This window comes from Bos grunniens, chromosome 9 (assembly GCF_055505025.1).
Source record: "Bos grunniens cultivar Pamir isolate PY7600 chromosome 9, Bosgru_T2T1.0, whole genome shotgun sequence".
Lineage (NCBI taxonomy): Eukaryota > Metazoa > Chordata > Mammalia > Artiodactyla > Bovidae > Bos > Bos grunniens.
Window position 1 is genome coordinate 50,078,854 of NC_141173.1, and position 19,875 is coordinate 50,098,728.

Consider the following 19,875-nt stretch of genomic DNA (forward strand, 5'->3'; position numbering starts at 1 on the left):
TCCTTTAGAATTGACTGGTTTGATCTCCTTGCAGTCAAAGGGACTCTCAAGAGTCTTCTTCAGCACCACAGTTTAAAAGAATCAATTCCTTAGTGCTCAGCCTTCTTTATGGTCCAGCTGTCACATGCGTGTATGACTACTGGAAAAATCATACTTTTTACTATATGGACCTTTGTCGGTAAAGTGATGTCTCTGCTTTTTAAATACACTGTATAGGTTTGTCATAGATTTTTTTCCAAGGAACAAGCATCTTTTAATTTCATGGCTTCAGTCATTGTCCGAAGAAGCAGAGACATCATTTTGCTGACAAAGGTCCGTATCGTTAAAGCTATGGTTTTTCCAATAGTCATGTACACATGTGAGGGTTGGATCATAAAGAATGTTGAGTGCTGGAGAAGACTCTTGAGAGTCCCTTGGACAGCAAGGAGATCAAACCAGTGAATCCTAAAGGAAATAAACCCTGAAATATTCATTGGAAGGACTGATGCTGAAGCTAAAGTTCCAGTACTTTAGCCCCCTGATTCAAAGAACCGACTCAGCATCATCATTTCTCATTGACGCTGGGCTTACCCAGCAGGAGGAAGGCAGGAGGAGAAGGGGATGACAGAGCATGAGATGGTAGGATGGCATCAGTGACTCAACAGACATGAGTTTGAGCAAATTCTGGGAGAGAGTGAAGGACTGGGAAGCCTAGCATGCTTCACTCCATGGGATTGGAAAGAGTTGGACACGACTTAGTGACTGAACAACCAGAACAGGACCTGAGTTTTGGATGTTAAGAAATTCTTGTTGGCTAGAGTAGGAAATGTATAGTAGCGAGTAAAGCAGGTAAAACAGAATGGATCAGCGTTAGGCATGACTTTAAAATAAAGTATAGGAGTTTAGGTTGAATTACTGAGTTTTATGGGGCTTCCCAGGTGGCACTAGTGGTAAAGAACATGCCTGCCAGTGCAGGAGACATAGAGACCTGGTTTGGATCCCTGGGTTGGGAAGATCCCCTGGAGGAGGGCATGGCAACCCACTCCAGTGTTCTTGCCTAGAGAATCTGGTGAACAGAGAAGTCTGGCGAACTATAGTACATAGAGCCACAAAGAGTCCTACACAACTGAAGCAACTTAGCATGTATGCAGGCATTGAACTTTATCATAAGCTGCTCAAGATTTGTGATTAATGATGTAATTGGAGCTATGGTTTCAAGAAGGTGATGGTGTTAATTGTATTATTACTAACATTACAAATATTACTTTAGGAAGTCTTACTGACTTTTCAGGCCTTCTCAGAATTTCTTTTTTACTCTAAGAATATTCTTTGAATTCTATGACATAATTATAGACTCTTCCTTTTGAGAATTAGATATGAGATACTAATGCCTTAAAGAAATTAGGGGCTGGTCCTTTTAACTTCCTCTTACTTTCATAAGAATTTACTTTTGGCCTCTTCTCAATAGCAGAATTTAAAAAAAACTTTTGTAGTATGGCTGAGTTTATTTTAAAAGATTCTTTTCATGTACATCCTTGATAGTATTAAATATTTTCAAAACTATTTTTTGTTGAAGTGTAGTTGATTTATGTAGTAATAAATATTTTTGAATGAAAACTATAAATCTGTTCTTGCCATCTCAGATGTACAGTACATGGAAAGAAAGTTATGGATTTGTAACTTGTGGGAGCTGGCTTCCTTCCAGCTCCAGAAGTCTATAATTCAGATTTTTTTTTGCATCTTTTTTATTTAACTAGCTCATCAAATCAAGTTTCAAAATTTGGTTTTAAAATGTCTTACGTAATGCCTCAAATTGTTTTTAGAAAAAGGTAAGGGATTATTATAGGTAGTTTCTATCTTACGTATAATACTGACAATGGGTTATTTACCTAATGCCATTCTTTGGGAATTTGGGAATGGCCTTAAAGGGATTTTCCTGTTCCTGAATTGGTTATCTTCATCTGTCTCACTGTATCTAAATATCAGTATATTTTCACTGTTGAATTTGCTCAGAGGAATATTTGTAGTAGCTTTTTTTGGAAAATGGAAGCTTGAACCATGATCCATTTAAGCTAATACTGTTTCTTTTGTCTGAATAGTTGGAACAGATAATGGGAAAGAAGCCATTGAAAGTGCAGCCGCATTTCTCTTCAAGACATTTCACTTGAAGGACTGTGTTGGTCACCAGGAGACAAAGGCTATCAAACAGATGTTTGGTCCTTTTCCATCATCATCTGCCACTGCAGCTTGTGATGCTACTAATCGAATTACTTCTCATTTTTGTAAAGACAGTCTTACTGCTCTTGTCCAGATGACAACCGATGAAAATGGTGATCGAGTTTTATTTGGTAAAAATTTAGCATTTTCATTTGACATGCATGATCTGGACCACTTTGATGAACTGCCAATAAATGGTGAATCCCAGAAAACTATAAGCTTGGATTATAAGAAGTTTCTGACTGACCACCTTCAGGACCATTCCACCCTGAACCGCAAGCCTGCGGAAAAAACAAACGACTCTTTTTTGTGGTGTGAAGTTGAGAAGTACTTAAATGCAACTTTAAACGAAATGGCTGAAGCAACAAGAATAGAAGATCTTTGCTGTACTTTATATGATATGCTTGCCTCTGTTAAAAGTGGTGATGAACTTCAGGATGAGGTACAGTTGAAGTTATTGCAGTTTTATCTTAATGTGCATTATCTTAATGGAATAGCCTTTTAAAATATGGGTGTCTAGCAAAGAAAGTACTTTAATATTGTGCTGCAGTGATCAAATATGTAGCCAAATGGTTTTACATGGTAGGCATGCATATTTCTCCACTGTGTTGTAGGAGGACTGTGAGCGTGATGAATAGGGGAATAGTGAGGGTGTCCACATGACCTGGTTACTGGGACAGTTCTGGTTAAACCTGTTGTTACATTGTAATAATTAGAAGTGTCCCTTCTTCAAAAAGTATATAGGTTTGAATGATAAATTACATGGTTAATCTAGTAATATCTGATGAAAATAAGTTTCAAAACACAAATTTTATCTGACTGTTGAATGACTTACTGATTTACAAAATATTTTTGGCTAGTTTCTATGATTTAAAGAATAAACTTGCAAAAACAAACTAATCTGGAAATAATTGGACTATTTTATATTACTTGTTCAATAAAGAATTGTGTATTTGTAAGTTTTTTATATCACACAAAGGAAACATTATTTTAATTCCTTTCTATGCCACCATTTGGTGATGTTACTCAAAAAATGGTGAATTACTCTTACTGTCACATGAAAAGTTTATCTTGAAGGGTTTCGGTTGCTTTCAATCATGGCATTATATTCATTTTCTGATACAAATGTCAAATAATGTCAACCCAGTTTTAATACTGGATGAGTAATATATTTGATGAGGATGAACAGAGGTGGCATATTGTTGTATTAATAGAAAGGGCAGAGGCTTTGAAATCAGAAGTCCTTCCTTTCCCACTTATTGATAGTGAGACTTGAGGTAGTTGAATCTCCTGGAGCCTGTTTTGTAGTTGAACTGTCTCAGGGTAAAAAGAATACATTGATTATGGAGTTGGTATAAGTCTTAAATAGGATACCATATGTGAAATGATAAGTAGCATTTGTAAATACTGCATGGTAGCTGCAATTATTTTTGTTGTTGTTGTTATTGAAATTAAGAATTTTAAAATCACACAGTATCAGAAATGTAGAAAAAAATCTCGGTAGTATTATTTTTTTTTCCAGAAGTGGGAGAAAAATTTAGGGAATAGGAGAAATAAGTATTGGAGGCATGCCAAAAAATCTCGGTAGTATTTTTTTTTTCCAGAAGGGGGAGAAAAATTTAAGCAATAGGAGAAATAGGTATTCGAGGACTAAACCCCTGGTAGTTAGATATTATACTCATTAACTGTAGTTTCAAAGTAAGTTAACATGCTGTTAATTCTTTGATCAGTCTTGTTTACCTTTAATGTTTTACACTTAATTTATCAGATATGGTCCACATTCATAAGTGGTTCTCTTTAACATTGTGAAAAGTAACATTCTTTTAAAAATTGTGATATAAAGAAAATTTTACTATTTGCTTGTTATAATTGAATACATAGCAATTTTGCTGTGATTATTGTAAACTGAAACTTACAAACATCAAACTCATGGAAATTTGTCTGAGTGAGCCATAAAACTATTCTTTTTATTTTAGAGTATCTAGAGTGAAGTTTGCATTTCTTAGTTTTTCACCACAATTCTTAAGTATATAACTGAAACTGGTTGTTGGAAGAACATATTCTTCTCAAGATTGTTTTCATAATGTACCTAACTGCAGGGTCAGAGTGAATTCATGCTTTCATCCATTCATCATATGTTGTAGCACGAGGTGCTACTTACTGAACATAAAAGGATGCATAGGACAGCAACCTTGCTCTTGGGGAATTTGTTGTTTAGTCAGAGGAGGCATGCCAATAAGTAAGTGCTCCCAGATACCTAGGTATGATGATACTGTATACAAAGAAAAGTGGGGCATAAAAGAGTCAGTCATAAATTTCATAGGGGAATTAGAATGGTAGGAAAAGTATTCATAGAGGAGGGTAAGCATGAGCCAAACCTTAAAATACAACAAGATTTAACTTCTTCAAGTGGATCAGAAAGGTAAGGAACATATTTTAAGTGTGAGAAAAAGCAAGGTGTGTTTTGAGGGCTGTAGTCTCTACAGTGAAGATGCAAGATATGCAGAGTGGGTACGGTCAGAGACAAGGATGAGCAGGGAGGTAAGGGCCAAATAAGGTAAAGCCTTATACACTTTGTTCAGGTATATTGTAAGCCACTCTAAGACCTGTAGATACACCCTGCTTGATCTTGTTTAATGATTTTCAACCAGGATTTTATGGACAGTTTAACATGTAAGTGAATATTTCACGTATTAGATTAAAAGCTGTTAGAGACCTTAAGCACTGAAAATGTTAAATGCTGAGGCATTTCTTCTCCCCTCCCATAGACTTTTTTTAAAAATTAAAAGCATGCTACAGCAAATATAAGAAAGTCTAATAAAATTTTATTTTATTTTTACCGTTGTGGCTGAATTGATGTCTTTTTCAAACATCAAATTCTTAAAAAAAAAAAAGTTTTTCTCATTTTTTGGTACCCCTGTTTTGCTGGTACTTGAAGGAAATGTTTGGTGGCCTCATGGATTATTGCTCACTGGAGATACGTGTTTTATAGAGGTGCTGGGAATTTTGTCCAAGGTTGCAGGATAGTGAATCCAGGGTTTAAACTCAGACAACTGTGACTCCAGTGTGTGCTTTCTTTGCAAAGAAATAGTTCTGTACATTTCCTTAGGTTTGATGCTTTGAAACATCAAGCAGTTTAAGTATGGTTAGGATTCTTTGGCCTTTACTCTAATTTACAATTTCTTCAGAAACAATATCTGTTCCTTAAACAGAATTCCAGATATGGAATTGGCTGAAATAAGAGAAAGGAAGAAATATTGAGAACTTGTTAAAGATGAGTTTTAAAATTTCTGTGGGGAATTGCATTTAAAGTAATTCTGTGTTTCTTTGAGTGTTGAACTAATAAAACAGCCAACTTAGGTTTCTGAGTACAATCTTCTTTTCCTTTCCTACTTTGCATCTTTAAGTTTAAACTCTGACTCCCGGTAATTTATTTGTTAAGGCCATAGTTACTATGATTAAGCCTAAGAATTTGATTGGGCTAGACTCTCTATTCTTTACACTCTTTGAGACTTACTTACTTGTAAAAATACTTTTTAAAGTTAGTACATTTTAACTACCCAGAAGAAGATAAGATATAAACATTTCAGATTATTTTCTTAATCAGGACTCATCCCTGGTTGGTACGGACATCTTCTTGGCTGCTGCTTTTCTGTAACCAGAATTGTAGCAATAGGTTTGGTCCTAATAGGATCACATAGTCAGTGAACTTTCAACAGAAACTTTTCCCCAAGAAAGTAGTAGTTTTAATAACAGCAAACCTCCCATGTTTTGAATGCCTGTTATATATAGAGTTAGACCAAGCTGTCTCACTTGATATAACCCGTTTCTTCATAGTTCTGCAAGGTAAGGATGGTATACTATGTATAAAGATAACAAACAAAATAACCCCCCCAAACCCGTGTCCCAGTTTGTTTCCTAAAGTCACAAAGCAAGACACTGGTAGGTATTCTGGGCCTTTTGTTTTAATCACCAGCACAAGCCTGCTGTTCCTCTCTGGTATATCACTGAATTCTTTGAAGAGAAGGACACTTACTTAAAAGGCTCTGAAGGAAATTCTGTCTTTGTGCACTTACCTATTGTTGACGGTGGGCAGGTTATTAAACTCTTGTGAACCTTTGTTTCACAATGTCTCTGTAAGGATTTGTGAGAGACTATATACGTAGTACCTACCTAGCATAATGTTTCACAAACTGTAGGTTCTCGGATGTTAGATTCTTGCCTTCCACATTAATAAGGATTATATATTTCCATGTATGCAAAGTTTTATTAGAGTGGATACCTTACAGATCAGTATATAAATTTTATCTATGCCTTGTTATATATAGATGTTTCAAGTAGTTAATTAAATGATGCTTAGAGGATAGTTCTTAATTCAGAGAATTATTATTTTTACTGCTTTTTTTTTCTCTTTTGCTTTTATAAGTCTCACTATTCTAAAAGTCTTGAATTCAGTTTTTGCAGTGAGTTCTGATTTTAAAATCTTTGGTAAAATAGAAAAGAAATTAATAGAAAATTACTTGAAAATATTGGAAATGGAGTATACATATCTCTTGGTATTATTTCAGGATTAAATGCTATTTGCAGAGTTATTAATATTGATGTAAATATTGATAAGTTATGTTTAACAAGTTCTTAGGAAAAGTGAATTTTGAGTTATATTGATATTATCATAGTTTGCAGTTGGGCAGCTGAGGTTCATTCTTTATAGCTTTTCTAATTTTACATTCACTATTAGCATTATCGACTCTATGCAGATGGTGTTATTTAACCCATGAAAGTTCATTTCTGAACCCAGTCCTGTTCCAGATATGTACCTGATCTTAAAAATTAGGACTTATTTGGTTAGAATGTCTTTTGAGGAAAGACTATTTTTTTAAAATACTCATTTGCATTATAAATGATTCCAGCATCCTTTGAAATTTTAATATAGAATAATTAGCATGGCTTAATAAAGTGGCTCCCAAACTTTACATTGTTTTTTTTTTTTTTTTTCCAAACTTTACATTGTTTAACATTATGGAGGATCTCATAGAGTTTTCTTTATGTTGCTTATCATAATGTTCTACTAGGGTCAGACATGACTGAGCAACCGAACTGAATGGAATATTATGTTAAAAATTGAAACAAAGTTTTTAATATGTTATTAAATACTGTATTTATTAAATAAAAATCATTTAAAATAATACTAAGTCTATTACATTAGTGTAAATAGCTAAATCTATTACATTAATGCCAATAACACTAAATATGTTATATTAATATAAGTAACATTTTTATGAAAAATAACTTTTCTAAAATAGAATATAAAGTATGAAGAATGGGATTGTATGGCATTTTTTCAAGTCTTTTCAGTATCTAGCTTAATATAAGACAACGAGATTCCCATATGTGCTTCTGCATGCAGTCTGTTCATATATCACACATTATGTAGCCTCTGAAAACTCCACTCACTTTATACTCATGGGAGGATGAGGATGAAGGAGGCAAATAACATTTGACTGTTATCACAAAACTAATTTTGGTTCATGGACCTCCTGAAAGGGTCTCGGAGATTCTAGACCACACATTGATATATACACTATAGCTTGGCAAGGAGGCTATAGTGATGATTTTGGTACCCAGAGTAGAAAATTTAAAATATTATTGAGCTGAATGTCTAACATGAATGCTTTATGAAAAGTCTTCGTATTATATAAGGACACCAACATTAATGAGGTTGAAATTAAAATAGTATCTCTTTAACTGTAAGGACCAATTATGTGTTGCTTTTTCTATAGTCATTTCACCAAATAATCAGAAGAGCCCTGCCCCTGCCCCAAGTCTGAGTAGAGAGCTGCCATTGGGTAAAGTTATACTTAGAGAATATTTAGAATCATAGCATTCCCCCAACCCTGCCCCAAAGTATATCATGTGTGTGTCTAGCATTCTATCCAAATGATGCCCATATAATAAGATCTACTTATTCTAATGAGTTTCTTTTTTTTTTTCAAAGGGCATTTTACCCCTTTCTTGAGTAGCCCTCGTCTAACTTATTTGTTTATTAAACTGACAAACTGCTCCTATTACATCTGCCATTTAGTCTTTTTTTTTTTTCTAATTTTATTTTATTTTTAAACTTTACATAATTGTATTAGTTTTGCCAAATATCAAAATGAATCTGCCACAGGTATACATGTGTTCCCCATCCCGAACCCTCCTCCCTCCTCCCTCCCCATACCATCCCTCTGGGCCGTCCCAGTGCATTTAGTCTTATATCTATACATGGAGAAGTAAAGTTATAGATGTCTCCTCTTTTATATGATTGTGTTTTAGACATGTGATGGCAGTTATATTTTTCTTTTCTTTAGTATTTTTTTTTAAGTGTAAAACCCTCCCAGTTTTCCTCTGTTAGTATTAATCCATTATCGACACAATTTGGATACAGCTGTTCAGTCCTCTATAGATCTAACACTATTGACGTGTAGAATGCTTTCATCATCTCATCTTCAAAGGTATCAAACTTTCAGTTGCTTTTCCAATCTAAGAACAACTAACCTAACAATCTCATAGGAAAAAGAAGACTATTTTGCCATGATTTTACTTGTGAATTCTGTTCATGTTCTGTTACATTTTCATGTATTGATATTAAGTAATTTTCACAATCCATCTTTTACATCATTTATTTTTTAAATTGGGGACTTTTGCCTTCATCTGGCACTTCTGTTTTCCTTTATTATTCCTCAGAGATAGCAAAGACTCTGGCCTCAAATCTGTAAGTAGTTTTTGAACCTTGGGATATGATTCATCAAGGTCTGAACACCTGAAGTTATTTATTTGAAGACGTTAAGTGATTCCTTACTACTTTCTCCATAAGATAAAGCTCAGTATTTCTCTGTAGGTAACATTCGGTCTTTATGGTATCTGTTCTGCTCTTTCCTGTCTTAAGCTAATGTTTCCTGTAGGAGAAGTGAAAATGGACTTCTCTTATCTTCCTCCTGGAGGAACATGTGTCTTGGTTTTATTTCCTTGCTTCAAACTTGATAAAGAAAGCTCTTTGTTATTTCTCTCATGTGCCAAGATATTCTTAGAGATTTAACTTTATAGATACTACAATACTATGTTTTAAAGACATATATGTATAATTATGTTAGTTTTTATTGTGATTTGCTACCATACTTTCTCTCATGTCCCTCTAGGTTTTTTTTTTTTTTTTTAGTTTATGGTTACTGCCTAGCCATAGTGTTTTATAGAATCCAGTTTTTTCCCCTTATTATTTATTTTTAACACTGTACTGGAAATTCTAGCCTTTTGTGTCATTTCATTTTTTTAATGTCCACTGTTTTTTACACAACTTTATTTTTCTAATTAAAATAATGTATCATTGTAGAAAATTTAGAGCACACTTATATATAACATGTAGAAACAAAATCATCTGCATTCTCAGTATATCTAGTCATGGTCATAGCAACTATTTTGGCATATATATTTTAAAAATATGAATAATTTAAAAATGGATCATATGGTCTATGAATTGCTTTTTTGTTACTTAACACTTTTGTGTGAGACAATAAAACATTTTTATGACAATAAAATCTGCAATACATTATCTATTGTATACATTTTTTAAATTGAAGTATACTTGACTTACAATGTGATATTAGTTTCATGTATATATCATGGTGATTTGGTTAATGTATAATACTTTTTAGTGGCTGCAGAGTATACATTTTTCATCATATCCTAGTTTATTCTGCTACTGAAGATTTAAGTTAAATCTAGCCTTTCTCTATGATAAAACTCTTATGCTAAATATTTGCTCACACACATTTTCCCCTTTAATATATTCCTAGTACTTAAAATTTTGCATCCAGAAGTACTGACAGAATTCTTTCCTGGAAGAGTCCACCAGTGTACATTTCTGCCTGTAGTGTATAAGAGTATCCTTGAACTTACATTCTTGGCCGGCCCAGTTTATTAGGGGGAAAATGATATCTCACTGTTTTAATTACATTTTTATTACTACTGAGGTAAAGATTTTTTTCCCCATATATTTATAGGCCACTTACTGCTTTCTTAAGAGAATTGCGAATTTTTCATTTGATGAAGTTGAGTTACTTTTTCTTAATTAATAAGATAATTTATAATGAGATTGCAAATGTTTTTGCAGATGTTTTGGGTATATAAATAGGCAAGTCTATTCATCTTTTCATTTACGAATCTTTTCTTTTTTTTGGTGTTCTGCTTAGAAAGGCAGTCCTCAGGACGTGATTGAACCTCTCTTTTATGAATTTTTTTCATTTTAGTCTCACTGGGTTTAGTCAGAATGTTATTTGGGTCAGATGTATCTTTGTATTTAATTTGTAGGTACATATATGAATATATTCATATTATGTGCTCTGAAGTGATATAGCCATTTTCTCCCAAGGTTCTTGTTACTTCCACATTGTCTGCCACTTCAGATTATTCATTCCTACTTTTACTTTATAAGGGATAAAATTTTTATGAGGAAAATTCATGTTCTACTTTATCTGAATGTAAAAATTAGGAAAGGTCGAGACAGTTGAAGTGTTTTACCTGCTGTAACAGGTCTCTTAAGTTTTACAGTCTGTATTGGGAAAGCACTAGCTATATATATATATTTTTTATTTTGGTTGGATGTTGCTTTTATCTTCTTTATGGTTCAAATTGTTAGAACAATGGGCTGAAATGACATGATAAAACAGATAAATATAAGTTCATATACTTGTAACAAGGAACACTGTTAATTTTAGACAGGAAGGTCTAGTTCAGCAGCAGCATTTGAATAAACTAAATTCAGTGGGAGTTAGCCATGGGACCTGTGAATTCAAGTGTTTAAGAGAGAATGGAAAAAAAAAGAGAGAGAGAGAGAGAATGGGCTTTAGGGCAGACACATGTATGAATCCTAGCTCTCCTGCTGATAACTGACTTTGGCCAAGTCACTTCTCCAAGGTGCAGCTTTTGTAATTGTTATGTGGAGAAAGTGATAGGCTTACCATATAGGTTGCTGTGCAGATACGATGTAAAGCACTTGAAGCACTTAAAATAGTGCCTAGCAGATGCTAAGTATTCCATATGTATTATTTTTGTAAGCAGTCTTATGTAGCTAGCTAACAAGACAATTTTAATATTAAAAAAGTACAATCTTATACATGGGTAATGACAGTTCAGCTCTTTTTTGTGCTCTTTAGGCCGCACCTGGCCACCATAGTTTTTTTAAGGGAGTTACAGTCCTACAAAGGCATAGAGAAGAGAGTGATGAGGTCAGTGAAGGAAGTAGAATTAATGTTTTGTGATGAACACTTGAAAAACTTCTAACTGTTTATTCTTTTTGAGAGAAATCTATGGTGGGATAGGAGGATGGGCATAATATTTGAAGATCTGTACATGGAAGAAGGATGCCCAAAATTTTAACTAGTGCTCTGGGTGGAAGGTACATGAAGACAGATCTCAGCTCAGGCAAACATTTTCTGAATCCTTTAAATATAAGGTGCTCTTTTGGCAAATAATGAGATCTTTTATTGGAAAGATAGACATGTATACTCAATGATTAGTTTGTTGAAATTTGTTGAGGGTTGAATTATATGACTTTTAAGATACCTTTCATCCCCAAAAGTTCTCAAGGTCTTGTGTCATCTTGTTGTAGATATGGAGGAAAAGATATTATTAATATGTTAAACTCACAATGAGGACTTAAAAATACTTACTTGCTTCCAATTTGTGGCAATAACAGATTTCAGACTATTTTGCCCTTAGTTGGAATGATTGTTCAAAGAGTAAGACATTTTGCCAAATTTCATGCATTTAGTTTTATTCTTCTCTGTTTGGTACTGTTCATTCACTCACTCATTCATTCTCTACTGTGCGTCAAGTACTCTTTGGTTTTGGGAGACAAAAAGGTAAGGTAACAGAGTTCAATCATCCCATTCCCATTATCTTGCTTTCTTAAGTCTCTTCCTCTTGGAACTTTCACACATATACTTAAAAGGAGAATGGGCAAGAAAATTATGTTTGATATAATGAATGTTGTTATGACTAATTTGGAAGAGCATGTGGATTTTCTAAACATATATTGAGAAATATCTGTAATGTATTGATACAGAAAAGTAATATATGAGAATAAAGAATAAATTTCTGTGTTTTAAAAGTATTTGAGATGAATAAAAAAGCATTCTGAATAATGTTTTAGTTGTCAGTTTATAGGCGTAAATAAGTATGGCTATTAGATTTAGAAATTGCTGTAAGCATTTATTTAAATATTTAAAATTTCATATTTGTTCAGCTTTATATATATATGAATAATATGGTCCACTCATACATGCATATGATGGCTATAAATTTGTTTTCACTAAGGCATTTAAAAATCAGCGTAATTTCTTTTTAATAATTAGTATACTATAAATTTGCCATGTGCATGCAATTGTAAAGTAAACTTTTAAATATACAATGATACTTAACTTTAACCTTAACTTATACATCTAATTAATTATAGTATGTGAGGAATAAATAGATTTACATTCCAAGTAGTTTTAATTAAGTTGTAAGTGACCTTGGTTTTAGCTTTGTTAAGTTGTTATGATAGATTAAGTACCTGTAAATAATGAGTAAGTTTTTCTGAAAATGTAATTTATCTAATTCTCTGCAATGCAGCAACAATTTGCATAGCACATTTTTCTTGAGAGAAAAATAAATGTTAAATAAATACTGTCCTAATTTTCATGGTCATTTTCTTTTGTTGTTTAAGACTTTATTTTGGAATGTATGAATATTTAATAATTTTTTATGCCACAAATCAAACTAAGAATAATTTACAGTGTTATAAATAACATGCTCTGCTTTATATAATTATTCTGATACTGAGTTCCACATGGACTGTTAATTCAAACTTTTCAGAATTACTCAGTTAGCGTTTTATTTTATCATACTATATTATTCTTTGTTTTCAGTATGCACATCTTTTTCATTTCATGTATAAATCTAACTAAAGTTGCTTATTGTCTCAAAGGAAGACATTCCCTAAATTGAGTATCATTTTTCTCTGGATACCACATTATCTATAGTGTATGGTGTATGCTGTTTATTATATACAGTAGAGGTGTAGGTACAACTCTTACGTTTTAAAATTTTGTAACTAAAAATGGAAATACATGGATTTGCCTTAGTTTAATTTATGAAAATCAGAATGCCTCCTCTTTGTCATGGGGCTTTATTGGATAGTCACATGATATTCCAGTCCTCCTACTATGCTTAGAATGCCAACCTGAGCAGATAATTTGTAAATTACCCTGTTTTAATACTAGTGTGTTAGTTGCTCAGTCATGTCTGACTCCTATGGACTGTAGCCTGCCAGGCTCCTCTGTCCATGGAATTCTCCAGGCAAGGATACTGAAGTGGGTCGCCATTCTCTTCTCCAGGGAATCGTCCTGACCCAGGGATCAATTCCAGGTTTCCTACATTGCAGGTGGATTCTTTACCATCTGAGCCACTAGGGAAGCCCATTTTAATACTAATGCCTAAGGTTATTCTGACTTCATAAAGTAAACTTCTGGAGGTTTCTTTATTTTTTAAAAAGGTTTCTTAAAGCAATTATTTCTTTCATGAAAGTTTGACACTAGTATGCTAATAAACTTATCTCACCTGGTGTCTTTTGTAGTTAGCAATTCATATTTTCCAGTTGTTGGTTTATTCAGATTTTCTATTTCTTCTTAAATCATTTGACAATTATATTTTTCTATGAAATTAGCCATTTCATTAGCCACATATTCAAGCTTTTTGCTCTAAAGTTACTCATAAATGTCTTCTAATTAAAAAAAAAATTTTTACACCAACTTTTAGTTATGTTGCCCCAGTCTTTTTATCTGTACTTTCTAATTTTTGATACAAGACTGTTTGCTTTCAAAGAATCACATTTTAATTTTGCTGGTCTTTATTTTTTCTCACATAAGTTTTGGCTTTTATTCATATAGCGGGTATCCGTTTTAAATAATAAGACATCTGGTAGTTTCCCATCTTTAGATACAAAGGGTTTGAGACAAGCCTGATTGTCCTTCTAGTTACATCCAGTTATAACAGATATAATTGTTTCACAGTGGAAATGGGTTTCTTCTTTGAAATTTTTAACCTGTTTATAACTACTTGTTTTTAAATGCTATCAATAATAATCATGATAGCATTTGAAATACTCTAAAAATATAAAATGACATCAAGGACATTTATTGTATCTGCAAAATAAAATAGATCCCAATGAGAATATTAAAAGATATGTATATTTTACGACCTGGTAACTATTGCGGTTTGAAAATGACCTCATATTGACCATTAATTCCCTCTTTTCATTACTCATTTTCTTCACAAAGATTTGTTAAGCATCTTTTTTTTTTATATGTAAGGCATTTTACTAGGTAGTTTTTACTTAAACCACAAGTGTATGGTCCTTTAACTTTATAAATATTTATCAGCAGTAGGAGAATCACCTTGATTGATAGAGCTTTAAAATTTATTTTTCCTTGAATCAGTTATCATTTTTTAAATTAATAAACTTCTTAAATAGCAGCATTGTTTACAGAAAAATTGAGCAAAAAGGATAGAATGTTTCAATATACCTTCTTTTGTTTTGTTTCATAAATCCTTTTAATAGAAAACAACTGCTTTATTATCTCCTGGAACTTTAGTGCTTACTTGAAAGTCTGTATCACATTGTTCTGTATTACCTTCTTCTGAGTAAACTTAAGTTCCTGTGTCGATTTTGTTGACTGTCATTTTTAGTTTAAGATTTGTTCATATGTTTTAAAATTTTAATTCTTATGCTGATGTTGATTTGTAGGATCTTCCCTCCACATCCCCCTCCTCCCTCCACATTCCCCCTCCTCCCCATCCTAGATTGCTGTAGAAGGTGTGGCCCCACGTCTCATTTTGATGGTAGTTCTTTTCAGGCCCTTCTCATGAACATGGGAGCTCTGTGCCCATGCTCTGGCTTCACCTAAGTCCCCTGGCTCTGCTTCCCACATTGTTTGCAGCATTTTTCATCTAGATTATCTCTCAGGAGCCAGGCTCCTGGCCTTGCTGTCCAAAACTGGAGCTCAGCTTGTCACTTTTACTCTACTCAGTGCTTCCCTTTTTTTTGCTCTATTTATGGCCAAGAGAGATATTTTTCTTCTTTTTAAGGTTGAGGTATCTTTTAGGTTTTTCTCTTTTTCTGTCTTACCAGAGAAGGTGCATTCAAGTGTGAATTTTGTGCCATACCTTCTTTTTCATCTTAATTGCTAATACTTGTTATCAGAAGGCAGCCTCTTTCCTGTGTTAAGGGTAAAAGGGAGTTTTTTTTTTTTTCAAAATAATTTTAAGAAGAAATTTAAATGTAAAATATATTGTATTTTTTAAAAAAGAGAAATGACTGTGGTTATCCTTTAAGATCATTATTTTTTATTGTGACAAACTGTTTAAGGGTTTTTTTATTTATAAACATTCTACAATTTGAAAATAGTAGACTAAATTCAGTATATGGAAAGTCAGTTGTACTGTCAGAATCCATGACCAATAAACACTTCTTCTTCAGCTGTTCTTTCTACTTAGGGTTAAAATGGAAATCTTAAGTTTGCTTAAGACAATGGAAAATTAATCACGATGGTTTTCTTGTTTTAATAAGAATAACTAATACTTGTAGCCTTTACAAGTATTTTGATAATTTTAACAAAAAATTCCCAGTAACTCATTGTTCAGTTCAGTTCAGTTCAGTTCAGTCACTCAGTCATGTCCGACTCTTTGTGACCCCATGGATCGCAGCATGCCAGGCCTCCCTGTCCATCACCAACTCCCGGAGTTCACTCAGGTCCATCGAGTCAGTGATGCCATCCAGCCATCTCATCCTCTGTCGTCCCCTTCTCCTCCTGCCCCCAATCCCTCCCAGCATCAGAGTCTTTTCCAGTGAGTCAGCTCTTTGCATGAGGTGGCCAAAGTACTGGAGTTTCAGCTTTAGCATCATTCCTTCCAAAGAAATCCCAGGGCTGATCTCCTTCAGAATGGACTGGTTGGATCTCCTTGCAGTCCAAGGGACTCTCAAGAGTCTTCTCCAACACCACAGTTCAAAAGCATCAATTCTTCGGCGCTCAGCCTTCTTCACAGTCCAACTCATTGTTACTTACTTTATTATTTTTGTTGTTGTTTAGTGGTTAAGTCACTAAGTTGTGTCTGACTCTTTGCAACCCCATGGACTGTAACCCACCAGGCTCCTCTGTTCATGGGATTTCCCAGGCAAGAATACTGGAGTGGGTTGCCATTTCCTTCTGCAGGGACATTATTATTTAGCTTTATTTTGTTATTTTAAAATAATTTATTTATCTACTTTTGGCTGTGCTGTGTCTTCGTTGCTGTGGGGGCTTTTCTCTAGTTGCTGGGAGCGGGGTTAGCTCTTCGTTGCAGTGCACAGGTTTCTCGTTTTGGTGAGTTCTCTTGTTGCAGAGCACAGGCTTTAGGGCTCTGTGGCTTCAGTAATTGTGGCATGTGGGCTCTAGACCTCAAGCTCAATAGCTGTGGTACATGAGCTTAGTTGCTTCTAGGCCTGTGGGATCTTCCTGGACCAGGGATCGAATCTGTGTCTCCTGCATCGGCAGGTAGATTCTTTACCGCTGAGCCACCAAGGAAGCCCTATTTTGCTCCTATTAACCCTGTGTCTTGTTTATATGGGTATTTGGTTCTCATAACTTTATTGCTTATGCATTTTATATATTAACTAATACCCAGAAAAAGTGATGTGTTCTGTAATATTCCTGGGGACTCAATTTCTGTGTAGAGAATATGCTACTGCTACTGCTAAGTCACTTCAGTCATGTCCGACTCTGTGCGACCCCATAGACGGCAGCCCACCAGGCTCCCCCATCTGTGGGACTCTCCAGGCAAGAACACTGGCGTGGGTTGCCATTTCCTTCTCCAATGCATGAAAGTGAAAAGTGAAAGTGAAGTCGCTTAGTCGTGTCTGACTCTAGCGACCCCACGGACTGCAGCCTACCAGGCTCCACCGTCCATGGGATTTTCTAGGCAAAAGTACTGGAGTGGGGTGCCATTGCCTTCTCCGGTAGAGAGTATAGTGTCTTACAAATCCTCCAGATAGAAAGTACACCTAATAAATGCTGTGATTTTCCTTGTCTCTGCCAGTAAGGAAAGAGGCTGAACATTATTCCCTGTGTATTACCATGAAACATAATAAATAAGTCTCATACCAACATTGAATGTATATTTGAGGAGTTACATGTATTACTTTGTGAAAATGTTAAATTGCTTTTGATATACAATTAAATAAGCATACTTGGAGAGTAATACTTTATTCCCATGCTCCATTTTGTAAATCTAGTCATTTAAATGCTCAAGCAAATTTTTAATTTCTGTTTGCAAGCTGCTGTTCCTTTCTTTAACTAGCTTAGTTCAAAGTGCCATCATGGCTCTTCTGTTAATATTTAGAATACAATGTATTTTTCACACTTTCTGCATCTCTATACCTCTCCAGTTAGATATTAGGATAATGGATTTACTTGTTAACTCAAATGATTAAATTGTTACACATTCATTGCCATTGGAACTGATAATTATAATGTTGTTAAAGGTACTGAAATAGTTTTTCAGTGGTCAGATTTTTTAGAAAATGCTGTGTTAGCCTGATTCCTTTGTGGTTACACTGTATTTGATTTTAAAAAAAGTTTTTCATTTGAAAAATAAGATTTGGTAGAGGAAAAAAGTTTATTCCTTGGTCCTTGTACTATTAGTTATCAGCTGATTTGTCAACATGATAAGGGATTTTTTGGTTTATATAATTTCTTGTGTTCATTCCAAATAATGGCAATTTGTGAAAATCTATTTTATTTATTGTTAGTGATGCTTTGTACCCTTAATGGAAAAAAAGTTAAAAAACAATTGTTAAACCAGAATCTTGTTTGTATTATCTAAAAATAAAACTTCATCTGATTAAGTAATATATGTTTATTATTGTAGAAAATTTGGAAAAGACAAAAATGAAAAATGTGCAATTTAGTGATATTTTTTCAGCATTTCTCTCAATAGGACTTGCTTACATATTTTTATGGATGAGATAATTTGTGTAAAAAAACAGAATTTAATGAAATAAAAAATAAAGACAGTTGTCAAAAGCAAACTAGATATCCTTCAGTAGGGAAATAGATGAATAAACTGTGGTATATCCATATGATGGAATAATATTCAGTGATAAAAGAAAATGAGCCTGCAAGCCATGAAAAAACTTAAGAACTTTAAATGATTATTGCTAAGTGAAAGAAGTCAATCAGAAAAGGGTGTGCACTGTATGATTCCAACTATGTGACATTCTGGAAAAGGCAAAACTCTGGAGACAGTCAAAAGATAAGTGGTTACCAGGGTCTGGGGAGAAAGAATAAAGGGATGAATTGGTGGCGCACAGGGGATTTTTAGGGCAGTGAACTCTTCTGTTATGATAATATAATGATGGATACATGTAGGCATCATACATTTGCCAAAACTTGTAGAATATACAAAAGTAAATAAACTCTATGTAAAACTATGAGCTTTAAAGAAAATCTAATTTGGTAGTCATTGTGATACAACTAGACAGATAAATTTTTCTGTATAAAAATATTCTATCTAGATCTCAGCAGAGTGTTTTATAATAGAATCAAAATATCTTCTAGCCTAGTGCTGTCTTTTTGTGATGATTAAAGTATTCTGTTTACTCTTTAATGCAGTAGCCACTTGCCTTATCACTAGCCTCGTCTCTTGACATGTAGTTAATGTGACTGAGGAGTATTAAAAAGGATGCCGTTTTGAAGAGTATTTAACTTTATTATTGATGTTAAAATTCTTTCTAGTCAGAGCAGTGCAATTGAATATACCTCAGTATCAGTGTTATTGACTCTTCATTTAGCACTTTGTGAGGTTTTGAGGTTCTGGTTCTATGTTCAGTTCAATTCAGTACTTTATCTTGAGAACAGTGGAGGGCAATTGAAAATTTGTTGTCAAGGGATGGACAGAAGGCAGTGAACGTTGATCAGATCTACATTTCATAAAATCGTCATTGTTCTGTGCTCTGTGTCATTTGGATAGATGTGCAAAAACCATTTAGGAAGCCCTTTGAGTGGTATAGGCAGTAACTGGGAGTTTAAGACAGACTAGGACAAAGGCTTGAAATCTGTTTAGTAATTGAGAGAACTTGAGAGTGGATTGAATGACAGGGTTAGAGTTGGGTGTGATGGGGTAAAGAGGTGGTAAGGATGCATTTTAGCTTTTGACTTGTGTAACTAGAAGGATGGCAGTGCCATTCATGGAAATAAAGAGCAAGTATAAAACAGTGTAATATGTGGAAAACTGAGAGATAGTTTTGGGCATATGTGGAATTGTGGGAGGTCTTAAGACTTCCAAGTGGGAGATGACAACTGGGCAATTAGATACATGAAATTCAGCATAGAGATCTGGGAAGGATGTGTAAATGTACGAGTTATCACTATATGCGTGCTAATGGGAGTTGAAGGCTCGTATGTGAGCAGTTAAGGAAAGAACAAGTAGTGGAAGTAAGAGAAAGCCTGGGATTAAACCTTAAGGAGCTCCAATGTGTAATAGTCAAAGTGAACCTCAAGAGAAGATAGGAATATAACAGTCAGAGTGATAGGATACATATCAAAAGAATGGTGTGTCAAGGATATC

General features: G+C 34.0%; 1 protein-coding gene across 2 annotated transcripts in view; it reads left to right on the forward strand.

The window, feature by feature from the left end:
• The window catches only part of ASCC3 (activating signal cointegrator 1 complex subunit 3), a 338,200-nt gene that overhangs the window by 37,049 nt on the left and 281,276 nt on the right, over nt 1-19,875 (forward strand). For both annotated transcript variants that reach the window (XM_086316372.1, XM_086316373.1), the window contains exon 4: nt 2,079-2,638. In XM_086316372.1, the coding sequence (XP_086172498.1) occupies nt 2,079-2,638 (560 nt within the window). The remainder of the gene's footprint in view (nt 1-2,078; nt 2,639-19,875) is intronic.